This window comes from Dipteris shenzhenensis, chromosome 13 (genome assembly GCF_047967505.1).
Source record: "Dipteris shenzhenensis isolate YYH24624 ecotype China chromosome 13, Dip_SZ_1.0, whole genome shotgun sequence".
Lineage (NCBI taxonomy): Eukaryota > Viridiplantae > Streptophyta > Polypodiopsida > Gleicheniales > Dipteridaceae > Dipteris > Dipteris shenzhenensis.
Window position 1 is genome coordinate 54,144,052 of NC_141608.1, and position 26,494 is coordinate 54,170,545.

Consider the following 26,494-nt stretch of genomic DNA (forward strand, 5'->3'; position numbering starts at 1 on the left):
GTTGCCTTTGCAAAAATCATCCCACCAACTCAATTGGTTCGTCATCTTGGCTATCCTTTGAGTTGGACACTTTCTCCTCGTCAACAATCTGATTGGATTCTCGCAGCTCTCAAGAAAAAGATGGAGTACTGAAAATTGGCAACTTGGCCTCTGCATGTTCGTCTTCAAATTGTGCAATCTATTCTAATAGCGTATATTCAATTCTACTTGCCTCTTATTATGTTCAGCAAGGCTGATCTTGCCTCTTTTATGTCTGAGGTTCCAGTATTCAAGAAAAAATGGGCTTGAGAAGATCCTAGTATTCAAGAAAAAATTCCACTGTGAGGCCATCCCATCCCTCTTTTATTGCAAGTTGATATTGCCAAGGCTTTTGATACTGTTCAATGGGACTTCATCTCTCAGACAATGCATGCTTTGGGATTTGGGCAAAAATTGCAGCATATCACATACTGACTTTATAGTGACCGTCAAACTGCTTGCATTCTTTCTGGGGATATCTATGCAAATGATTCTTTTTTCACTCCCCGCAATACAGAGCAAGATCTTACTGAGCTAATGCAAGCTCTTTCTTTATATGGTTTAGCTACTGGTCATCATGTAAATCAAAATTGTTGCCTTTGCAAAAATCATCCCACCAACTCAATTGGTTCGTCATCTTGGCTATCCTTTGAGTTGGACACTTTCTCCTTGTCAACAATCTGATTGGATTCTTGCAGCTCTCAAGAAAAAGCTGGAGTACTGGAAATTGGCGACTTGGCCTCTGCATGTTCATCTTCAAATTGTGCAATCTATTCTAATAGCGTATATTCAATTCTACTTGGCTCTTATTATGTTCAGCAAGGCTGATCTTGCCTCTTTTATGTCTGAGGTTCTAGAGATCTTCTGATGTTCTCGCCATGGCCAAAAAAGCTTGCGTTTGCTTCAAGTACATCAGCTTTGTTCTCCAAAGATGCATGGAGGTCTTAATATTCTCAATATCCATCTGCACATTCTTGCCCATAAGGGGAAACTCATTCTGCAGTTTATGCTATTCTCAACCATGGGCTGCCATGCTTTGTCATTTACTCTTGCATGTTGAATCTCCAGCTTTCGGTCATTGGCAGCTTTCCCAATGGGAGTTTCTTTTTGGTTCTGTGACAGGCAAAATCCTTGGCTGTCCTTTGGTTTCCCATTTGTTAATGGATTGGAAACATATCCTTTCCCACTTGGATTGGCATGGCAGTGATTCCTTGCAGGGCAACTCTTTCAGAGCTGACAGTACACATTGGTCTAGAGTGTTCGCCCTTCCTTTGGCTTTGCAGGAGCCTCGACGTTCGTATTTTCAGAGTCTCAAGGGGATTCGTTTGACTCAAGATGTTGTTGATGATGCTGGATTTCCCCTTACTTTTCCTTTGGCCACTGCCAAATTTGGCCTTGGAATGCATTATCATCCACTTTGGCATAAGACTACTTTGATGCTCCAACCTTTTCAGCCGGTTCCTCCATTGCATCTATAGGATCGTCTTCAAGACTGGGCGCTTTCTTTTGTGGGCTTGTCATGCCGTTCTCTACAGTTTGCATATATTACTCTCTCTTCTCTTTATAAAGTTCTACTTCCTCCACCATTTATCTCGCAAAAGGCAAATAACCTTTGGCATCTTAATCGTCCTATGAAATGGTGGCAGAAACGTTTGAGAAAGATTTGGCATTCTAAGATTCCTCTCCGTCAGCAGGTTTTCTTGTGAAGAGTTTTGTTGGGTGCTCTTTCTCATGGACAGCTCTTGGCATGACGACATATTGCTTCCTCTATTTGTCGCAGATGTCTGGCTCCGAGAGAGACTGTGCCTCATCTCTTTTGGCAATGTAATGTAAGGAATAGGTCTAAATTGTTTCAAAAGGCCTTCAATTATATGGTATGGGAGTCCTGTGTGAGGACCGTGTTGAGCAATATCTTTATCTTGCAAACACTTTAGTATTTATGAGTGCTAAAGCAGTAAACTTTCGAATTTCTCATTCATTTTGTGAAGCCAAAGTCCTTCCTCGTATTTTCTACCTCATATGATCTAGCTCCCCACCACAATTAGAGTTGCAGGCAAAGATGTCCTTCGTCCCTTCACCCCTAATATCCTAACAGGTCCAGAGAAAGGGGCAAAGCACACTTCATTTCCCTTCCTTCAAAGAGTATGCCTGAATAATCCAAGTAGCTCACTCAAAATTTTATTACCATTGCCACTAACCTGGATCTCGGAGAGCATTTTCTGTACATGAGGATGACGGCCGCAATATGTAATTATTGATACCAGCCACACAGCACCTGCACAGCGTTCTTCCTTTCTACTGCTGAAAAGAAGCTCATCAAATAGTTTACGCACGATCACTTCCCTTGCTGTTGTTTGGTTTTCATTTGATCCTACACCAGATGGTAAAACTTCCATCTCTTTATCATGTATCTGAGCATGATCAGCCAGGAAATTCGAAGTACTAGAAAGAGAGACGAAATCTGATCTGAGTATCTCATCTGCAGTGACTGGCAAACCACCCCATATAAAACAGAGTGCCTCTCCTACAGAAAATAGAACATCCTCCACCTGAAAATATCATATAAATCAAGATCGAACAAAATAACATTAAATTATAATGTTACATACAAACCCAGGCAACTAAACCTCAAGTTCCCACTTAATGAAACAAAGATATTGCAGAATTGTGACATCCTCACAGGGTACACAAAGGAGCTTGTCATCCAGGATCCAAACATTTTGTTTTAGCAAGGAAGAACAAAGGTAAGCCCAATGGTAGTCAGTAACGATTTAAAGGACAATTTATAAGAATTTAAGATACACAAGACAACAACCTTCTGTGTCTCATGAAGGTCAATATACCATATGAGTTACTCCAATGCCCCACATCTCCCATACCAAATTTACTCAAAAGGCTAGATCATCCCTTCCGGTATTAGAATGCAAGCACTTTCCATCCAAATAGAACATGGATCGATATATATACCAGGTATTAATTAGCAAACAGGAAAAGAAGAACGACATACAAACTGTAGGTAACCAGACATATCATAGATTACAGCATCAAATCTTTAAGTGATAACAGCAAGCCCTTCAAAGCACACAGCTTTAATGCCACCCAAGGTTGTTCCTTTGACACCCAAATTTCCTTCATGTCCCTGTCACACAACAGTTTCAACAGGAGCACTCCTGTTATTCATGACGTGTTTAAGGCATTCAATTTGAGACTTGATCGATAATTATGGAATTGGTGCGTAGCCTCTACAGAAATCAAATCAATTCATGGCTCTTCGCATTCAGAGGATAAAAAGCAACAAAATTTTGGAATATCAATCTAAGAGGGATGATGGAGGCGGAAGTCCATTTTGGTCATCAGACCCAAAAGCGGAATCCCATTTTTGGAATAGTTTATATAAAAATAGGAGCAAGAGAATTTTAATGTATTTCTTGAAATCAATAGCTTTTGAGAATCCCATCTCAGTTGCAATGTCATGGCAAACAACCTTTTGTTGGATGGCTTGACAGGGGAGAGGATGTATGTATAAAAGGTTCAAGTTACTAGCTGACTGAAACAGAATTCCTCCCTCCAAGGTTCCTGCCCAGCATTTTGTAGAAACAGCCAACAGACAGTTTAGCTTGTAGAAATTTGGAAACTGGATAGGCATTTCATAATTGATTCCTGGTCTGAAGTTCTCAAAAATGAGGTTTCAGAGTTTCCTGTATCCAATATTGCATTATGAAGTAGCACTCATGGGTAAGCTACCCATAACCCTTTGCAAAACACAAAAGGTATGTTCTAGATGTTTATCATCTCAATAAGAAAAACAAACAGACAGTGCCTTCCCTCAAGGTCTCCTGCCCACTGTTTTGTAGAGACCGCAATAGCCTGGCTGTGAAAAAATTCCCACATACCATTTTGTGTTTCAAAAAACCAGGTAGGCATTTCTTACATGATTCCTAGGCCATACTTCCTAAAACGACCCTTCCGATTTTCATAAGGTCAATATTGCATTAATGAGTAGCGTTCAATTGTAAGCCTCCCATAACTCTTGCAAAACAACAAAAGAGCCATTGGTGATGCTTGTCATCTGATAAGAATAAAGAAACCAAAGCCTTCATTGCAGTGCAGCAGCGATCTGATTTCCTTGAATAAGAAACAAGTATTCAAACATAGCAAAGACTCTGAGAAAGAAAGAAAGAAAGAAATTTTATTAAAGGTCCACGGAAGGCCATACATGGCCTATGGGACACAAAATCATCCGAAAGGAGAATACATCATCAACGATGCACCAACTAGGTGGCCTCATCGTAATACAGCTAAGATGCCAAAAATGGCTACAAAAATCCTAGATACAAAATGAAATGAAATAGAGTACCAAAAATGCCTCGATACAAAATGTAAAATATGAAATATGAGGAACATCGTCTTCCCTAAGGGGTCTGTGATCCAAAGAAATGATGGAAGTCATGGCCATCGACCATGCCTCCTTCCATGAGTGTGAAGATCTGGGCAAGTGTCAAGTCGGCTGCTGGCGGTGCCAAGTCTCCATGGAGCAATCTCCTCCGAAAATCTGCCATCATCCTCCGTCGTCTAGAAATAAAGCGATGGGTACGGCCTCTGTGTAAGATCATCCTGCGGTGCTGCCGGATCATGTCATATGTACATCCTCGGGGTGGAACCATCGGTGCTCTCTGGCAAGATGGGCTATCTCTGTGCTCATGGTCCTGCGCCTCGTCCTGCTCCTCATGAATAACCAGGTCTCTGGCAGGGATGCGACGGTGCTCTCTGAGGAATCTCTCTCTGTATCTGGTGATCTCCCTGATGAACAACGCTAAGCAATACTGATCCTCATACTCCATAATCCGAGAGAGAGGTCCAAATCCGTGCCCAAATAAACAGTGAAATCTGCCACGGATCTCATAATATAAAGGGCATCTGCAAACAAAGTGCTCCTCAGTCTCCACCTCCCCCATAGTGCAACAAGGGCATATCCTAGTCTTTCGCCTGGGTCTATGTCCGGTAGCTGTACGACGCATCCTGCCGGCCTCAACGTCTAATCTGTGGGAAGATACCCTGAGCTGGCCCAAGGCAATCCTGAGTGAGTGCGACATATGAACGCCGATATATCCTGGGGATATGATGAAGCCATCCTCTGAAATCCTGAGAAAATGGTCACGATATGTGGCCATCTTCGTAGGAAGCTTCGTGGGATGAACCCAAGTGCGAAACGTGTGTAGCTGCAACAAATCGGCCCTGATAACCTGGCTGAGCTCATGTCGAGTGAGAGGGAGGCGAGGGGCATCTATGCTGTATCGAAATGGTAGCAGCCTATCCATATCCAAGCCTAGCGAGGTGAGCCATGTGGAGAGTGTGTGGTACCAACAAAAAGTATGACCTCTCTCCGCTAACATCTGCGAGGATGTCAGTGCTAGCCACGGTAATCGTGCTCTGCCTGCTGCTGAGTCTTCGAGCGTCCTGATCCTATGCAAGTATGTAATTGACTGAAATGCTGCATCTAGCGCTAGGGGTGTAGCTCCGAACTCTGCGAACGTAATCTGATGCGGTACCGTGGGCTTCGCACTGATCAATCTGGAGAACATGATGATCTGTAACCTCTCTACTCGTCTCCGATCTGCAACACTGAGATCTCCTGCCCAAAAGGGGCTAGCATACATGGCTGCAGGTCTCACCAATGTATCGAAAAGTGAGGACTTCGTGTCGAGATGCTGAAAATGTGACTGAGAGAGAGAGAAAGAAAGAAAGAAAGAAATTTTATTAAAGGTCCACGGAAGGCCATACATGGCCTATGGGACACAAAATCATCCCAAAGGGAAATACATCATCAACGATGCGCCAACTAGGTGGCCTCATCGTAATACAGCTAAGATGCCAAAAATGGCTACAAAAATCCTAGATACAAAATGAAATGAAATAGAGTACCAAAAATGCCTAGATACAAAATGTAAAATATGAAATATGAGGAACATCGTCTTCCCTAAGGGGTCTGTGATCCAAAGAAATGATGGAAGTCATGGCCATCGACCATGCCTCCTGCCATGAGTGTGAAGATCTGGGCGAGTGTCAAGTGGGCTGCTGGCGGTGCCAAGTCTCCATGGAGCAATCTCCTCCGAAAATCTGCCATCATCCTCCGTCGTCTAGAAATAAAGCGACGGGTACGGCCTCTGTGTAAGATCATCCTGCGGTGCTGCCGGATCATGTCATATGTACATCCTCGGGATGGAACCATCGGTGCTCTCTGGCAAGATGGGCTATCTTTGTGCTCATGGTCCTGTGCCTTGTCCTGCTCCTCATGAATAACCAGGTCTCTGGCAGGGATGCGACGGTGCTCTCTGAGGAATCTCTCTCTGTATCTGGTGACATACTCCATAATCCGAGACAGAGGTCCAAATCCGTGCCCAAATAAACAGTGAATCCTCAGTCTCCACCTCCCCCATAGTGCAACAAGGGCATATCCTAGTCTCTCGCCTGGGTCTATGTCCGGTAGCTGTACGACGCATCCTGCCGGCCTCAACGTCTAATCTGTGGGAAGATACCCTGAGCTGGCCCAAGGCAATCCTGAGTGAGTGCGACATATGAACGCCGATATATCCTGGGGATATGATGAAGCCATCCTCTGAAATCCTGAGAAAATGGTCACGATATGTGGCCATCTTCGTAGGAAGCTCCGTGGGATGAACCCAAGTGCGAAACGTGTGTAGCTGCGACAAATCTGCCCTGATAACCTGACTGAGCTCATGTCGAGTGAGAGGGAGGCGAGGGGCATCTATGCTGTATCGAAATGGTGGCAGCCTACCCATATCCAAGCCCAACGAGGTGAGCCATGTGGAGAGTGTGTGGTACCAACAAAAAGTATGACCTCTCTCCGCTAACATCTGCGAGGATGTCAGTGCTAGCCACGGTAATCGTGCTCTGCCTGCTGCTGAGTCTCCGAGCGCCCTGATCCTATGCAAGTATGTAACTGACTGAAATGCTGCATCTAGCCCTAGGGGTGTAGCTCCGAACTCTGCGAGCGTAATCTGATGCGGTACCGTGGGCTTCGCTCTGATCAATCTGGAGAACATGATGATCTGTAACCTCTCTACTCGTCTCCAATCTGCAACACTGAGATCTCCTGCCCAAAAGGGGCTAGCATACATGGCTGCAGGTCTCACCAGCGTATCGAAAAGTAAGGACTTGTGTCGGGATGCTGAAAATGTGACAGTGCACACTGCCTTTCGAGAAGAGCCAAGGCGGCATACCCTCTATTGATCCTATCTCGTGCTGCATGCGTCTTGGTGAAGACTGGACCTCTAAATGTGGCGCCCAAATATGTATACTCCATGACTAGCTCCACCTCCTGCCCATCAAATGACTCGCCTCTCCTATAAACCTGGTATGACGTGTTGAAGACCATGACTTTGGTCTTCCCAAGGTTTACAGACAACCCTCTGTCCTGACAAAAGCTGTGGAGTGCATGGAGATGTGCCTATAAACCCTGCTGGGAGGAAGAAATAAGAACCACGTCATCTGCATAGAGGAGAATCGGTATCGTGGATCCTGCCAGTAAAGAACCTGTACCACCCATCGTCTGTATGTACATCTCTAACTCATCGATATAGAGACCAAAGAGTGTCGGAGACAAAGGACACCCCTGCTTCACCCCTATCGTACTGCGTACTTCCCCCGACAGCCCCGCCCGTGTCCTGACTCTACCTGTGACTCTCTCATACAAGGCCATGATCGCCCATTGAATCTCCCCACTGAATCCCAAGTCACGAAGTCGCTGGAAGAGTCTGAAACGCCGCACAGTGTCAAATGCCTTTCTGAAGTCCACGAAGCAACAATAGAGCCGTTGCTTACGTGACTTCGCCTCCTCAATCAAAGCCCTGAGTGTGAAGATATGATCTAGAGTCGAGTACTCTGCACGAAATCCTGCCTGCCCTCTAGCTCTCATACCTGTCGCCTCGACATGGTCATTTATATGTCCTTCTAGAATGGTCGCATAAATCTTGGCCATGACATGGCCAATCATAATGGTCCTGTAGTTCGACGCCTCCAAAGGATCCCCCGACTTGTGTATGGGTAGTATAGTATTTTCAAGCCAACTAGGTGGAAGACCTGTACAAATGGACTCGTTAAAAAGACGGGAGAGGACTGTAGCTAAGGCATCAGTCCCATGGATTACATACTCCGCTTGCAATCCATCATGGTCCTTAGCTCTCCCAGTCTTCAAACGATGAACTGCTGCTCGGACACTACTGGATGAGAATAAGGCAGAGGAGGTGGGTCTAGGCACATGGGATAAGTCGATCTGTGGCTGGTCTGGAATATCATATAAAGTGGAAGTATAGGCAAGCCAAACTTGCGGGTCTGTAAGAGGAGTTTGAGATTTCAAGCGAAGGAATTTCTTCCAGAATTCCTTGGAATCATAGCTGAAAAGTAAACTTCTCAGCTCCTCCTCATTCCGGGCTAGAAATTGGCGCTTTTTGCGTCGCACCAAACGCTTGTAACTCTTCTTGGTCTCAATGAGGAGGGGAGACTTCTCCTGTGTCTCAAGGCGAAGCTTCCTGCGGAGTTCTTTACACTCCTCATCATACCATCCATTACAAGGCACAAGACCGACTGGTGGAGGACCGGATGTGTGGCAAGTGATGGGGAAGGACTTGTGGACTGCCGAGATGATGGAGGTATGTACAAGGTCCCACCGATCCTGTGTGGAGGGTAGGGCATCGAGAAGGTGCGGACGGAGAAGACTACTCAGGTGCTAGCTATAAATATCATCGAACTGGTGGTCAAAATGAACCTCATAGTATGGCTGACGCTCATGATGTCTAGAAGGGGGGGCATGAGGAATCTGGGTAAGAATAAAGTGCAGACGTTCATGATCGGCTGAAGGCATAAGAGGGTCGACTGTGAGGTTATGTACAAAAGGGATTAAAGTCGGGGGACCCAAGACGTAATCAATGACGCTCGTACCACCACCCGCGAAGGGAAAACATGTGGCTGTGGATGAATGCGGCCACTGTCGAAGTCCATTATAAATGACCTTGCCATGCGATGAGAGAAGCTCCAATAGGCGATGTCCCTGATCTGTCACCTCTACCCCTCTATCTGAAGATAAGCGTGGAAAACTCTCATCTGGGGCAGCTGGAACTAAGACTGGATCCTCAGCAAAGTCCAAAATCTCTGCCTGTCTGTCTGATGTCCTCGCGTTGAAATCTCCTGAAAGGATGACCTCTCCGCGGCGTGAGTACTCCAATACATCGGCTGACAAATCCTCAAAAGGTGACTGTCCTGGTCCATCTGAGGCATAACGAGACTGTCTCGGGGGAAAGTAGCATACTGCAATAAACAAGTCTCTCAGGGGGGGTCTCCTGATCCGTACCCAAAGATATCTGGCCCGATGGTCTCTCCTCACGACTGTGAATATCGATCTGAGATGCTCTCTATAAAGAACTGCCACACCGCCAGATCCTCTGACTCCTCCTGATCATCCAGTCTGCTGTCGAAAGACAGACTCCCAGGCATACCCTGTCACCTGCGGCAAGCCTCTCTCTGGGCTCTCATGGGTCTCTGTAAAGAAGACGATGTCCTGATCAAAAAAGGCCTCTCGTAAGTTGCCACAAAGAAGCTTCCAGACTGCTGACTTAAGCTTTCCCTACAAAAGAAGCTTGCAAGAGCTCTAATCTTGGCTAAGACTGCAGACTATAGACTTTCCCTATAAGGCTCAGCTCCGCATCTCCGGATCTATGATGCCAGTTCTACATCTACTAGGGAAGGTTCATGCATGTCAAGCAAGTGTCAGGGCATCTGAGTCTACCCAAAAGTTGCCAACAAGTTCCCAAAGCTATGCATTCTGATGAGAATACCAACCAGAGGCTATTTGCATATTTACTCACCTTCGCATGCGGGTACATCTGCCACCTTTCTCCCTCGTTGTGTAGTCCTCAGGGAAAGATTAAGGTACAAGGAGGCAAGGGGCAGTGCTGTTACTGTAGGGATGCTTTGCAAAAATACTAATCCCTAGATGTGGATACTTGGCATACGAACTGCATAACAGTTGCTGCCAACATTCACTAGTCGGTTGATTAGCCTTTCGGATAGTTCGTACAAGATCTTAGCGGTCATGAGCATATGCCATGGGCTACTGTTCCCAGATCTCATTCCTGACAACTAGACGATTTATCTGAGAGTGCATCATCTGGAACAAAATTTTTTGGGAGGCCAATGAGATTAGGACGTCCAACTGTTTTCATAACATCTTCTTGTGAAAAGTAGGTGTGCTTTTGCGGTGAGTGAAGGCAAGCAAATGTGTTTTTGGTTGAGTCAATAAAGGTTCTCAGCCTTGAGTTGTGCTTCTAAACTGAATGTTTTTGAAGTCATAAGAGGTACTCTACCCTGGGTTGTCCCCCAAAAATGAATGATATTGCTTTTGGCTACTGTTTTCTGTACTAGGTAGGAGCAGCACATAGGTTCTTCCTTGGTACTTAAGCTAGCTTGGCAACATCCCATGGTTTACCATATTTCACACAGGATATTGTTTTTGGCTACTGTTTCCTGCACTAGGTAGGATCAGCACATAGGTTCTTCCTTGGTTCATTTGGAAACATTGTCTTTTTTTTTTCCACAGACACCCCCAACCCAACCCGGGGGTTAGGTTCAGCTAGGGCGTTCAACAGAAAGCCAATTATGGACTGGCCTACCCTCTCCTCCAAGTCCCCTTCAACTCCTTCAACCTCCATCAGGACTTGGTAATCTACAGCTGCAGCCATGACACCCTCTCCTTATGCACGGAATTACCAACAAGAAGGCTCAAAATGACCCATCCTTGGGCAATAGGATCAGATTTTTTATCTACAGCAAGCAATGAGAAAGTTACCATTGGAACTGGTAGAAGTAAAGGCTCGACTTCACATGCTGGAAGGGCCTGGTAAGCCTCCCTAAAGCAGATGATGTAGAGGGTTTCTTGCTATCCCATAGACCTTTTGGTCTCCAGTGGACGTTAATAGACTCTCTCTCTCTCTCTCTCTCTCTCTCTCTCTCTCTCAATGGCCGCCACGACCGATATGCTGCACTATAGTAGAAGAGGACTTGCATCTTCTTCAAAGGACAGCGCAGTGCCTGCACTTGCCGCACTCCCAGTCGCAGGTACACCGGTTTCAGCTCCACTATCTCATCTTCCGCCCAGCGCAGTGCCCGCACTTGCCGCACTCCCAGTCGCAGGTACACCGGTTTCAGCTCCATTATCTCATCTTCCGCCCATAGCTACTTTGTACCCGCAATTTTTTTCACCCCTCCCCTCTCAGGTTCCTTCTTCTCCTACCCCTTCTCCACCCTTTTTGCTCCCCCTCTCACAGCCCTCTGTCACCTCTTTCCCCCCTTTGTTGCCTATTTTACCTACTTTGCCAGAGGCTCCCTCCTCCTCATCCTCTCTACAGACTTTACCCATCCCCTCCTCTCCATCCCCGGTACCCGCTTTCTCTCCCCCTTTCCAGCCTTCTCCTTCATCCCCGCTACCCACCTTACCGGTTTCCCCCATTTCTCCCTTTCTTTCTCCTTCCATGCCTTGTGCTGTTTGTCCTTGCCGCCACATCCTACCAGAGCTTCAGCACTTTGAGACCCATCTCCGAGCTGCCCTTCAGATGCTTCACAGGAGAGACGAGACCATTGCTCTACTTACAGCTCAGGTTGCAACTCTTGCTGATCGAGTGACATAGCAGGATCAGGAGATCTTGTCTATTAGGACAGATCTTCAGGTCTTACAGGCAACTCATAGGACTCTTGCTGGAGAGATTCATGGACACACAGAGCGAGTGCAGCAGATCGAGACTCGCGTTCAGCACATAGACACATCTCCCACTACAGCAGTAGCAGCGGTTGAGGAGCGTTTGACCTCCCTTCAGACAGAGGTCCAGAGAGCCACAGAGTGGGTGGATGTCGTCCGCCGTCAGCCATCACAGCCGCAGAGATCGACTGTATCAGCTACATTGGCCGAGTCACAGCAGAGGGCTACAAAGGCCCTCAACATTCGCATTCGTGGTATCTTGCCCTCGGCGACAGAGTCCACGATGACACAGGCTGTGACCTTTGTCTCTCAGACACTGGGAGTACAGGATCATGGCATAGTAGGATCATATAGAGTCGGGAGGGATCGTACTAGAGAGCAGCCCCTCATTATCAGATTCAGAGATGCCCAGGCACGTCTAGCTGCCCTCAGGAGGAGAGGGACACTCAGAGACCACCCACAGATTTCCATGGACGAGGATCTGACTCAGATACAGGTTGAGGAGCGCAAGGCGCTCATGCCTCAGAGAGATGCAGCCCGAGCTCAGGGCAAGTGGGCAGTGATCAGGGATGGCAGACTCATCACAGGCACCTTGAGGCGTGCTCCCACAGTGCTTAGAGATGACAGACCAGCAGATATAGCCCCACCTCCACCTCCTGCTACAACCGCTTGACGGGATACGGCCCATGGGACACACCACCCGTCAGATAGTCTACGCATCGCTGTATGGAACTGCAATGGTTCTTTTACAGCACAGCCAGGCAATCTACGGGGGGCATTCTTTGGGAGAGATATCATCTTTTTCACGGAGACACACAAGAGTCCAGAGAGACCTTTGCCACGAGTGACAGGGTATACATGGAGATCTGCCTTCAGGCAGCACACTCGAACATTTGGAGTGAGAGGATCTAGAGGAGTGGCCATTTTGTACAGAGAGCATCTCGATCGGATCATCACAGTGGAGAGAGCGGATTCACATGCCCGATTCTTGTGGGTACGCATCTGCCGCAGAGCCCCTCAGCGAGATCTTTTTATTGCAGTTTGCTACTTCCCCCCGGCGCAGTCGATCTATTCTTCCACTGGACCAGGCCAGTCCATATTTGAGGATCTCTCAGCGGACATTGCAGATTTTTCACATCGCGGAGAAGTCATCCTTTTAGGAGACTTCAACGCGAGGACCTCAGACAGACAGGCCCTCACTTATGACTTCATGGAGGATCCGGTCATACTCCCAGCATTTCACGATGATAGTCTCGGTCGGACTTCATCAGACTGCACAGTACAACCCACAGATCAGGGACGTCAGTTACTGGAGCTCCTCACCTCGCACAGTATGGTCATTTATAACGGCTTGTCCAGGTGGCCACAGTCTTCCATGCCTACATTCTCTTCTGCTTCTGGGCGTGGTACTAGCGTGATCGACTACATCATAGCTCCCCGACTCTAGTCCCTTCCATCCATAGCCTTACTGTTAGCCCCTTCATGCCCTCTGCCGACCATGCACTCATCCACTTTACTTTGACTAATGTCTCCCATGACCCACCCCCCCTCGTTATCATGACCGCCAACCCTATTACGAGGTTCGTTTCAACCACCAGTTCGATGATGTATATAGCCAGAACCTCAGCTGCCTACTCCGTCCTCATCTATTAGATGCTCTACCATCCACGCAGGACCCGTGGGAACTTGTACATACTTCACTCGTTTCTGCCGCTCACATGTCGTTCCCTGCCACATGTCATTCGTCTAGTCCCCCACCGGTTGGTCTTGTTCCTTGCAACGGTTGGTATGACGAGGAGTGTAAGGAACTCCGCAGGAAACTTCACCTTGAGACCAAGGAGAAGTCTCCCCTCCTTGCCGAAACCAAGAGAGACTACAAGTGGTTGGTTAGGCGCAAGAAACGCCAATTTCTAGCCCGGAATGAGGAGCTGAGAAGCTTGCTTTTCAGCTGTGACTCCAAGGAATTCTGGAGAAAAGTCCTCCGCTCGAAGTCTCAGAGCCCCCTCACAGATCCACGTGTCTGGTTTGCATACACTTCAGCTCTATACGATGTTCCAGACCAGCCAGCCATCGATTTATCCCATTCCCCTAGGCCAGCTTCATCTAGTCTCTTCACACCAGAGAGTGTCCGTGCAGCAGTCCACCGATTGAAGAACGGGAGAGCTAAGGATCATGATGGATTGCAAGCGGAGTATGTAATCCATGGGATTGATGCCTTAGATTTTGTTCTTTCCCGTCTCTTCAATGAGTCTGTTTGTACAGGCCTACCACAGTCCTGGTTAGGCAATACCATAGTACCTATCCACAAGTCGAGGGACCCTATGGAGCCGTCGAATCACAGGACCATCAGGATTGGCCACGTTATGGCCAAGATCTATGCATCAGTTTTGGAAAGCTGTATAAATGACCATGCCGAGATGACAGGACTCAGAGCCAGAGGGCAGGCTGGATTTCGCAGGGATCATTCGACACTTGACCACATCCTCACACTCAGGGCACTGGTAGAGGAGGCGAAGTCACGAAGGCAACGGCTTTATTGTTGCTTCGTGGACTTCAGGAAGGCATTTGACACAGTTCCGGGATTCAGATTGTTTCAGGAATTAGCCAGATGGGCTTCAGTGGAGAGATACAATGGGCTATCATGGCTTTGTATGAGAGGGTCACTGGTCGGGTTCGGACACGTGAGGGGCTCTCAGAGGAGGTATGCAGCACGATTGGGGTGAAGCAGGGTTGCCAGCTCTCTCCTACTCTCTTTGGATTATATATTGATGAGCTAGAGATGTTTATACAGATGACAGGCGGTGTGGGCTCTACTCTCTCAGGATCCTCCATTCCTATCCTCCTGTATGCGGACGATGTGGTTCTCACTTCCTCTACTGCTCAGGGCCTCCACGCACATATTGAGGCACTCCACAGGTTTTGCCAGGACAGGGGGTTGACCGTAAACCTTGGCAAGACCAAGGTTATGGTTTTCAACACCTCTGATCGTATTTACAGCACGGATGAGTTTTGCTTCACTTATGACGGACAGCCCATTGAGCTTGTTAGAGAGTACACTTATTTGGGGGCAGTTTTCAGGGGACCGGTTTTCACCATGACATATGCAGCACGAGATAGGATTAGTAAAGGGTATGCTTCGTTGGCTCATCTTGAGCGTCAGTGTTTTCAGTCCCACTTTCAGCATCCCGATACGAAATCCTTGCTTTTTGATACATTGGTGAGACCAGCTGCGATGTATGCAGCTCCTTTCTGGGCAGGAGACCTCGGCGCTGCAGATTGGAGACGAGTAGAGAGGTTACAGATCATCATGTTCTCTCGGCTCATTAGGGCCAAGGCTACAGTTCCGCACGAGATCATGCTAGCAGAGTTTGGAGCTACTCCCCTTGCATTGGATGCAGCGTTTCAGTCGGTCATGTATTTGCATAGGGTTAGGGAATTTGGAGACTCAGCAGCAGGCAGAGCTCGGTTGCCATGGTTAGCACTTGTATCTTCTATGGAGTTGGCACAATCTGGGGCCCGATACTGCTGGTACTTCAGACTCACTAGGTGGCTCACATCTCTTGGACTAGACATGGATAGACTGCCTCCTTTCCAATACAGCATAGATGCCCCTCATCTCGAGTTGACTCGCCACGAGCTTAGCCAGGTCACGAGAGCAGACTTGCTGCAGCTTCATACGTATCGCACTTGGATTTATCCCACGCAGCTTCCGACGAAGATGGCCACATATCGTGACCACTTCCTTCGGATCTCAGAGGATGGATTTGTCATTCCACCAGGCTATACAGGTATCCACATGTCCCACTCACTGAGGATTGCCCTTGGCCAGCTTAGAGTCTCTTTGCATCAGCTTGAGATAGAGGCTAGTAGGATGCGACGCATGGAGGATGGACGGCGACCAGGCCGAGAGACCAGGATCTGCCCTTGTTGCACCATGGGAGAGGTGGAGCCAGAGGAGCACTTCATTTGCAGATGCCCGCTATATTATGAGCTCAGAGGTAGATTCCACTGTCTCTTCACGGATGGCTTTGGACCTCTCTCACGAGTGATGGACTACGAGGATCAGCATTGCCTAGCTCTTTATGTCAGGGAGGCCACTATGCTTTGACGAGACTACCTCAGAGACCATCAGCACAGACCGGAGCATGATAGAGCCCAGCCTGATAGAGCTCAGGCACACGCTATACCAGAGGACAGAGACCAGGAGGAGCACGAGGAGGTCAGAGCTCACACAGGACACATGCCTCCACCCTGTGGATGTACATATGAGATGGTTCGTAGACGCCGCAGGATCTTGTTACATAGGGGACGTACTCGTCACTTCATCTCCAGACGATCCAGGATGATGGCAGCTTTTCGGAGGAGACTTACTCACGGAGATCTTGCCCCACCAGCCGCTCACCTCACCTTTGCTCAGATTTGTACTCTCATAGCAGGAGGCAGAGTCGATGGACAGAATTTCCAGTATTATTTTGGTTCTCAGACTCCGTGACACCTGGACTTGTATCTTTGCATTGGCATATTGTACTCATCCCCCCATTTTGCACCCAGGGGCGGTTTCCTTGCATCTAGTTTACTTTGTTTTTAGGCTCAGATTTGACATTATGTACTTTCACTTGCATTGTATTGCGTAGCACTTAGATGATATTTGACGATGCCTCTTCTTTGTGGCACGTTGATTTTGTGCTATCTTGTATGCAGAGTTCTTGATGTCCCATGGGCCCATTTTGGCCTTTAGTGGACAATAATACACTTTCTTTCTTTCTTTCTCTCTCTCTCTCTCTCTCTCTCTCTCTCTCTCTCTCTCTCTCTCCATTGACCTGCTGCTGCTCTCATCCGTCTCTACGTAGTCAGTCGCCTTTCTCTTCTTCTCGTCACATAGCCTAGCCGCCGCCAGCCTAGCCAGTTGCCAGTCCTTGCAAGCCCTAGCCGCCGCTGCCCAGCCTCAGTTGGCCCTCAGCCACCCCGTCGCCAGCCCTCTTCCAACACCCTTGCCAACCCTCTCGCCAGCAGTAGTTGTTGCCAGCAGCACCAACAATCACCGCCTTCGCTAGCAGTAGCCGCCGCCAGTTGCATCAACAGTGCCGCCGTTGTCATGTGCAGCCAGCTGCCTCCAACAGCAGCGAGGACACTCGACCCTCTCTTCCAACTTCGTCGACAGTAGCCCTGCCAAAAACCCTAACCTAACCTCGACAGAGGTTAACCCAACTGGGGGGTTAGCTCAGCCAGGGGGTAGCAACAGACATGGCCAGCACGGAATGGCCGAGCCTCTCCTCAAAGTCCCCCCCCCCTCAACCCTAACGACTTAAACAGCAAGACCCGATACACCCATCATCGGGCACCATGAACATATTTTTTATCTACAAGAGCACGTAAGACAGTTAAAGATGCAACTGGTGAATGCAGTAGCTAGAATTCAGGTTCTAGAAGGACTTGTGACAAGCAGGCAGCCAGCATCTCCGACAGCAGCCAGGACACTTGACCCCCCCTTCCAACTTCGTTGACAGCAGTCTCCCCGAAAACGCTAACCTAACCTAACCTAGTCTCGACAGAGGTTAACCCAATTGGGGGGTTAGCTCAGCCAGGGGGTTGCAACACACATGGCCAGCACGGAATGGCCGAGCCTCTCCTCGAATTCCCCCCCCTCAACCCTAACGACTCAAATAGCAGGACCCGATACACACACATACATATCTACGAGGAGGTTTGGACTGCCAACCCATCATTGGGCACCATGAACAGATTTTTAATCTACAAGAGCACGTAAGAGAGTTAAAGATGCGATGTAGTAGCTAGAATTCAGGTTCTAGAAGGACCTGACAAGCGGGCAATCATCAATGAGGTTGTAAAATCTTGCAAGGCTGCCCCTCCTACCTCCCTGCTATAGTCAAAGATCTAGTTCACATTGAAGTAGAGACACCGCTAAGAAGGAAGTGGTTGTGGACTATGATGCAAAGGCAAATAAGGCTGACATTCAGGGAGAGATTAAAGAACATGAAGCTAGGCGTGATAATGCTTTGACTATTAGAATAGGGGGACTCCTTGAAGGATGGTACGAAGAGGACTCCTCTTTCAGCAACACCTTAGCACATGTCAACGCCGCCATGCCTAACATAGATTGGACGGTTGATAAGGATGAGGCTCTTGATGATGATTACGAACCCGGTGTGACTCACACAAGGGCTAGTACTAGATCTCCTAGTACTACACACTATTTGGCTATGATATCTCCAACACATCACATCAACACACTACTTCGCTATCTCCAACACCTCCCTTTAGAGCAAAGAGTGTGAGACCCAACTTGCAAGGAGTAGACCGATCCCCCCTCCACTGCAATTCTGCAAAGAGCAAGTCCAACTATCTAACGCCTCCTGTGTGATAGTGACTTCTCAATTAGCTTGCGACACACAAGGGCCAACCATCACTCGTAACCCCGCCTTACTCTGAACTGGGTGGTCAATACCATCATACCAAAGTAAAATCTGTGTGAAATATGGTAAGCCATGTGATGCTGCCAAGCTAGCTTAAGTACCTTTGCCGATCACTTGGCACCCTAAGGCACGGTTGCTATGCAAGGACGAGAGAATATAGGTACGATATCCCCAATCGTAGAGGATAATAAACAATCAGTGTGAGAGCCATCTGTGTGTTGGTCTGACATGACAATAAAATGAGGTACTGTTGTCTATAACGAGTCATCAAACGTGCCAAGATAGCTAGCCCATGGCCCTCCATTAGGCGACTACAGCAAAGCTTGGTAACTCCAACATAAGGGTGTGCGTGAACCAAGAAGCTAGCAATAGACCCCAACCATTAAGGCCGGTTCTTAAGCGATGACGACTAAAACAGCAGCAATGAAAGCTCTGTTAAATGTGTGGATTCCCCCCTGAAACTGGTGATGCCTGCTAACAGTAATAGACTACCAGTGTGTCACATGTCCTGCCAGAGGTAGCGGCGAACACCTGCCACAGCAAGGCAAATACACTAGAAGTGGCAACAAATCGTCCAGCCAGAAATGATGACAGCCTGGGAAGAATCCATTACCCAATGATGGAAGGTGACAGCTATAAATCAATGACTGCTACTGCAGATGACTGGCTGCTGATTTCAACAACAAATGTAGAGAAGCTTCTCTGAACACAGGCGACGGCAGCAACAGCAGCACCTTCCACTAGAATGCCGACTGGAAGAAAACATGGGGTAGAGAGGAATCAAGCTCCGATACCAGAACTGATTGGAGAGCAAGGATGACGAAACAGCTCAAATGTAGTGCACGAACATAATGAGTGAGAGTACTAGTACAACCATATGCGATATGGCCTATCTTAGGACTAAGCGTCCTAACCCTAGATAGGAGTAACAATACTAACTGTACTAACCCTAGATAGGACCAACAATACTAACTATACTAAAAATACTAAATCTAGCCTACAAGGCTCATACAAGGGGATATGTGGCAACAGAGCAAAAAGTTGAATTTTCACCCTGATATAATGAAGAATTGTAAAACCAATTAATCATTGAATATTGCTACGACGCATCATGGATGCTTGATACAATGCATTATAAAGACTACTCATAATCGCATGGGCTCCTGAACAAAATTCAAAGCCACATCCTAAGCTCAAAATCATGACATTAATTACAGTCAAATTCTTTTTTTTTTAACAAAGCAAAGATGACACAGCAATATCTGCTTATCTTCAATAGCACAAAACCTTTCAAGTTCAATTCATGAGAATGAATGCAAAGACGCATTTTATAAACTATACAGATCAGGAAAGCAGGGAACACCAAGAAGCTGAACAGATAGACAGAAAAAGATATGCTTACCTTTGATCTGCTCAATCCAAAAAGGGTATCAAGAGCTTCCTTCAGAAGTCCTTTGTCTGGATTTCCATGACACAAGTGACCATATGCAAGAACAGCTTTCTGAACTGATTTAGTCTCTTTTGAGGAAATAATATCATTAAATAGCTGTGTTACAGACGTTGAATGTATGTTTTCCACTGCTGGTGCAGTTACAAGGGCAGCATCCACTACAGATTTTGCATGACCATCATTTCCATCTTGGTCCCAAGCCTCGATGATGGGCAGGGGGCCACGAAGGCCAACATGCCCAATTGCTTCAGCTACAGATCCTAAGATTCCAGGACTCCCTGACCTTCCCTGTTCAACTAGGGTTGAAATCACGAGCTTGAATGTTTGAATTGGAACCTGATTTTCCAAAGAAAAACATAGATGTTAAGACAAACAAATAAAGAAATACCTTATATCACAAATAAACAATAACGCTCATTGAAGGTAAGAAAAAATCATGCACTAAGTTGCCTTAAAAAGTCTTGCCCAATCTTAAAAGAACAAGGAGGGATTTGTTTTTTTAAAGAAATATAAGTAGTTAAAGTATAATGGCTACAAGCTCCCTCAAGCCAAGATTAATATGCTGTCAGTGAACTTTGCTTTGTATGTGGATTCCTAGATAATGATATACATCTTCTCTTTGTGGCATCCAAAAAAAGCATTTTATTGGCACACGTGCAGTATGTAGTTTAATGGAAGACAACGTAAACCAAAGGCTCTAAACTTCTTAAACAGTGTCGACTTAAATTTCTATGAGGAACGAAACCCTATATAGTGCGTCAACTAGAAAGGAGGGCTCTCAATTCTATTATCACCCAGCCATTGACTCTCCCGAGAGTTAGCTCTATCTTGTGTTTTGCATCCCCTTCATGATCTCTCCTCAAGAACCTTTCACAAGCTAGATCTCTCTCGAGTCACCCCTGAACCCAACACTGGCTAATCGGCCTCTTCACTTGGAGCTATGTGTCCCCACAATGGACCTTACCATAAAAGCCCTCTCATGGGCTCCCCTTTGCACCTCTTCGTTAATGTCTAGGCCTATGAATAAACCTAGACTCAAACCCTCTAAGCCCCACTAAATACAAGTGTTGTCCAACCCTTCGGTTTCTTGCCTCACCATAACCAATCCTTGGGCTTCTGAGTCCACTATGCAGGTCTGACATCGACCAAAGGTGAGATTTCGAGTCCGGCCAGTGGATGTCTTGTGACTAGGCCATCCTTTGAAACAGCTGACTATGAATTGTAAATATTGTCTTGTCAGCCCTTGCATTGGACTATCCGCTCTATAGAACTTTTCAAGGAGAACCAAGTGCTCTCGCTGCTTATTTTAGTCAGAACGAAGTATTGTAGCTTTACGCCTCAAAGAAAGCTGATCCTCTTCCATGCTTCGTCTGTGGGTTCTTACTCATAATAGAAAGCCTTAGTTCTCTTGGGGTGACTTGTCCGAAACGACTCCTTATAGGACTCTTTAGTAGATATTACAACCAGCAGTGAGCTTTATTCCCACCTCCTCTCCTTCAACGCCCTTTCCATTATTCCCAACCTGCTTAGTTGACATGGTGCCCATCACCCCGGGTGCTCCCATGGAAGTTCTACTTCTTTTTCTTTTTCCTTTTTTGTGCAAAACAGACTTCCATTAGGTATAAATAAAACCCGCCAGAGCAAGCTCAATGCGGTAATACATCATGGCATGTATGAAGAAAAAACTCCTCAAGAAGAGTTACAAAATAACAAAGGTTGAGGCTGAAAATGCAATCTCAACCCTGTAAAAGACTCAAAGAAGAAGGGGGAGTCCTTCTGTTCCCAAAGGAAAGCAGCCCTCCTAGCTTAAGCTGCCCTAGAGGACCCCTGCATGCCCATCTAGACGACCATCAGTGTATGTATATTGTCTGTCCATATACTGGCTAGGGGTGAACTTGAGATCCATCCAATGCCACTGTGAACCTGGCTCTACATATATGCCATGCTGATATACTCACTAGTATCTCCCAACAAGAGTCCCCCGAGATATGCACAGCCTTGAAGGGTGAGCTAGGAACATTGTCCAAAGAACATGTCTCAATCAAGTGTCATCTGATAGATAAAGCCCATGATGACTCATGCCACTCAAAGAAGACATGAGGCCAAACTGAAAGCCAAGCAACTGAGCCAAAAATCATATAAACCCCCTTCCATATAAACCCTGCCTATCTGCAATCCCATGAACAATGTTGAATAGTTTCCACAGTAACATGGTAACGGAGGCAAGTAGGATCAGCCCCGAACCTAGATCTTTACAGCTTCACTACAATCCCACCATGAATAGAAAGCCTGGAAAAGAGAGGATTTTCCTATTCTCATGGGATTTCCGGAGTCTCCTCCAAAAACTTTTCTGCAGATCTAGCAAAATATAAAAGGCATCCCAATGAAGAGCTTTGGAGGGCCTCCAATCTCTAGAGAGGCAGTGCTTCCGCTCACACTTCCAGGATCCACAGACCAAGGGGCTGCTGTTTGACTCCTTGGTCCGCCCAACGGGGCATGTATGGCAGCCCTTGTTTTGGGAGCTAGATCTATCCGGAGCGGGCACAGGTGGAGCGACTACAGGTGCTCATGCTATCACGCATGATTTGCAGTAAGCCATCAATTCCTCACCAGATCATACAAGCTGAGTTTGGGTCATCACCACTACAGCTAGATGCTGCATTTCAGATTATCACATATCTGTACCAAGTCAGAGAGTATGGGGACTACCCTTCCGGACGCAGGACGCTGCCATGGTTGGCATTGTCTTTCTCTATCACACTCTCAGCAGGAGGTGACCAGAGATGCTGGTATGCACACACAAAGAGATGGTTTGAGAGGTTGGGACTCCACATGGACGAACTCCCTCCCTTCCAGTACAATTTGGATGCTCCTTTCTCCCCCCTCATGTCACACAATGTCAACCAGGTGATCTGTGAGGATGTCTTACAGCTACACACATTCCGGACCTGGTTGGCACCGAGCGAACTCCCAGTGAAGCTTAGCTTCTACAGAGATCACTACTTACATATCACAAATGAGGGTTTCATTGATCCACCAGGGTACATGCGGATCCACTTACCCCACTCATTGAGGATCTCTATTGGGCAATTCCGGGTCTCTTCACATAGACTTCGTATAGAGAGAGCGGCAAGGCAGAGGGTCTACCTAGGGAGAGGCACTTATGCACATTATGCAATATGCAGGAGGTTGAGACAAAGGAGCCTTCATCTTCAGGTGTCCCATCTATTATGAGATGGAGATCCGCGGGCATTTTTACTGTCTCTTCAGAAAGAGTTATGGGGCCCTGTCCGATTCCTCTCCTATCCAAATCAGAGATGCTTGGCAAGCTTCATTCATGAGGTAGTTAGGCACCGCGAGAGGATACTTCGATCACGGAGACAAGAGCAGACTTCTTCCTTGGCAAACCCCTCCCAGAGCACTATAACGCTTTCAACCAGATCTCCTAGACCCCGCAAAGACAAGACCTCGACATGATCGCGACTCCAAGCCAGTGACTTGACAGCTCAGACAGAGGGTAGACGCACAGATTACACTCGAGGATATCACCTCCATGTTCACCATCGGAGCCCGTCCGACAAGGGTTACTATAGCCCTTGTCAGGCGTAGAGCTATGACCACGAGTCGTCACAAAACCGCACCCTCGAGTAGCTGACAGCACTATCACTGATTTCCTACCTCCAGTGCCTCGTCCACCTATGATGTCCTCATGAGGATGATGATGATGATGATGATGTGACTGATTTTAGTTCGATCACCGACATGACTATGTTGTACTTAATACTTAGAACTGTCATTCTGCGTTACTTTTACATTATGCATTGGTGTGGATGCTCGTTTAGTAGCTCCACCCTCACAGCTTGATTGTACCAGGGCTTCACAGTCTCATAGACCCATCGGTCTTCCGAAGACTTTAATAAACTTTCTTTCTTTCTTTCTACAGCCGGGCTGAAATATCCTGGCATTACGAACCGTGTTACAAAAGAAGGGGAGGCTCCTCTATCAGTGCCCTTCGTCCCGCTCTCGTGGGTCCCATTGCAGGAACTTTATGGGTACACCTCCATAAAGCCTTAGTCTCCAAGATCCCGGGGAAATGAGAAGAGAGTCAGAATACAAGTACCACTGAAAGTCTAAACCGATCTCCACATAGCCTACAATCCTAACCGGCTGAAATGCTCTCTCTAGCAGGATGTGATCTGAAGATCTCGACAGCTGCCTCTCAAAAGCACATAAAAAACTAGGGCATCCTCATGCGCACTCGAACTGCAATAACCTGAAGTGGAATGCCCGTACTAGAGAATGTGGCCATCCAAGTGGAGCAAGTGATAGGCATGTCATCTGTCTCCATCCAATCCACTAGCAAGGCTGCATCAATCCGCTGAATTCTACATGCAGTCCCTTTGAGATGGTTAATGTTATGCTCTAGCCGAGATAGCATGACCTCGGAAAGATCGGTGGGCATTTTCCCTTAGAGGACCGACTTCTGTAATATTTTATGTGCGTAAATTAAATGGTCAAGGGAAGTAACTGCCAAGGTCCTAGGTGAGGGTGTATTGGCATCGACTAGGTGATCCTGAGTGCTCAGGCCTAGGTGCACCTAAATGTGTAAGAATGCCAAGGGGCAAATGTTTTAATTGTGCCCCAAGAGAGGGGTAAATGGTGTACCAAGCTAAAGGTCTAAAATGATGACATGTGGCAGGAGGGAACCATCTAGGGATTGTGGGCTTGTGGATAGGCATGAAAAAAATGAATTACGTATCTTGTGTGCATGCAATCCATGAGATAGGCTGGGAGGATAATCTGGAGGCCATCGCCTGTGATTGTGCCCGTGATTCAACGAAAAGAAGTCAGAGATTTGTATTTATTGTGTCATTTGGTATCAGAGCGCTTAGGCTGGACGATGGGATTCATACGAGGTGCGTGTGAAGGGAGCGCAGGGTGTATTGGGCGTGTGACGGCGAGCGACGTGTGCTATTAGGTGGTCACGAGTTTGGATGTCTCGTCCGTTGGCATCATGCAAGGATTACGGGTGGTTACCTTTAGAACGACGATACAGCCAAGCTGCTGATTATTTGGGTAGCGTGGATGAACGGCGCACCTGTTGGACGTCATCGCAGGTTCATACATGGTATCACGAAAAGGAATTCGGGACCAGGACTCCGGGATATTGCAGGGACGTACGGTTCACGTAGGAATCTCGGAAGACAGGCGTGAAGCAGTCTTGAACACTCGCTGATCTGCAGCTAACTTAGGACCAGGGAAATCAATCGGGATATCTGCGTTACGTGGAGCTTCCAGGGGGCAATCTTTTTTCCCTTCTATACAAATTTTCAGTTTTCAGTTTGCAGTCTATTTATTCCTGTATAGCAAAGGGAAATTTGAAGTGTGATATACTTTTGGAGTTTTGGCGTGCGGAAAGAAGTGAAAAAATAAATAAATTCTATTTGCCCTTTTGAAAGAATGGAGGCAGAGGGACAAGATTCCAGGGTAAATCCTGGTGACTCTAGAGCGCGATCTATGCAACAAGTGTCCCACCACACAGCACCTACTCTGGTGGGTAGGATTTCTATGCTGGAAGATGCCTTACAACAGATCATGAACCAGCAGCTTCAAGTGAACGCTGGTCAAAATGAACTTAGAGGGATGGTGCAAGCCTTGTCAGCTAGACCATCTAGAAATGAAAAGGGCAAAGCTCCAGTAGAGCCAGAGCCCAGTATACACTCGTCAGAATGTGCGAAGGTCAAGGTACCTAATATTGCCAATTATAGACCTGAAAAGTACGCTGGTCGGATGACCGAGCGCAGTTCTGATGTGATCGAGGTTTGGTTACACAAGTGGGAAGAAGCCTTCGCCATTTGTGAAATTAGATCTGATCTAAAGAAAATCCGCGAGACCACTCACCTGTTTATTGAGGCAGCGGATAGGTGGTGGATAAAACAACAGAAAGATCAGGTTGCCCCTACCACCTGGGAAGGGTTTAAGGCTGAATTTAGGAAACACTTTCTTCCACCTGACGAAGAGTCCCGAGCTTGGGATGCTTACAGAAGCCTTAGCCAGAGGAATATGTCGGTGGCAGAGTACACTGACAAGTTCAGGGAATGAGTTATGAAAATAACAGACCCTCTCCCTATGTCGGTTCAGTTGAAAGACTATATCTATGGACTGAACGACAAGATTAAAATGGAAGTTCGGGCTAAATATGTGACTACATTAGATGAATCTATTGCAATAGCCCTGAACTATGAGGATGCCAGAGGCAGACCTAGTGGGTTTGTGCAGGCAGGGACTCAGCATGAGTACCCGAGAAAAGGGGGATTTCAGAGAAAATGGACTTCAAAGGCAAGTGTCTCGCAGCCAAGTGGCCAAACCAAGCAGGTGAAGCCGGTTGAGGGATAAGCAAAGACAAGTACCACCGTTGGGGTGAAAAGAAAAGTAACTCCAATGGCAGCCCGGGCTTGGTCAAAGTCCTCGTTGACCCCTGAGCAAAAAGAAAAAGCTAGAAAAGAAGGATTGTGCTTTGGCTGCCTTCAGCAACATCAGTGGAAAGATTGTCCACTAAACAAAGACCGTCGCATGCCCAATATGATAATATCTGAATGCGACGCGGAAATGCGGGAGAGTCCCAATGCGAAACATATGCAGATGCAATTGGCGGGACCTTCTCAAAGGTTAGTACCTCTGTTGTTAAGTGTGTCTGTTACTAAGTTAGTAAGCGGTGTACCCGATAACATCCTTTCAAAGCCCGCAGCAACGGGGTATACGGTTTTCGATAAGCCCGAGTTGATTAAAATGAAAGGGCAAGTAGCCAATCATGACGTGATTGTA

General features: G+C 47.1%; 1 protein-coding gene across 2 annotated transcripts in view; it reads right to left on the reverse strand.

The window, feature by feature from the left end:
• LOC147895586 (ARM repeat superfamily protein) overlaps nt 1–26,494 on the reverse strand; it is a 264,407-nt gene that overhangs the window by 140,579 nt on the left and 97,334 nt on the right. For both annotated transcript variants that reach the window (XM_087383313.1, XM_087383312.1), the window contains exons 19-20: nt 19,622–20,005; nt 2,217–2,567 (exon numbers count right to left, since the gene is read on the reverse strand). In XM_087383313.1, coding sequence (XP_087239439.1) covers nt 2,217–2,567; nt 19,622–20,005 — 735 coding nt within the window. The remainder of the gene's footprint in view (nt 1–2,216; nt 2,568–19,621; nt 20,006–26,494) is intronic.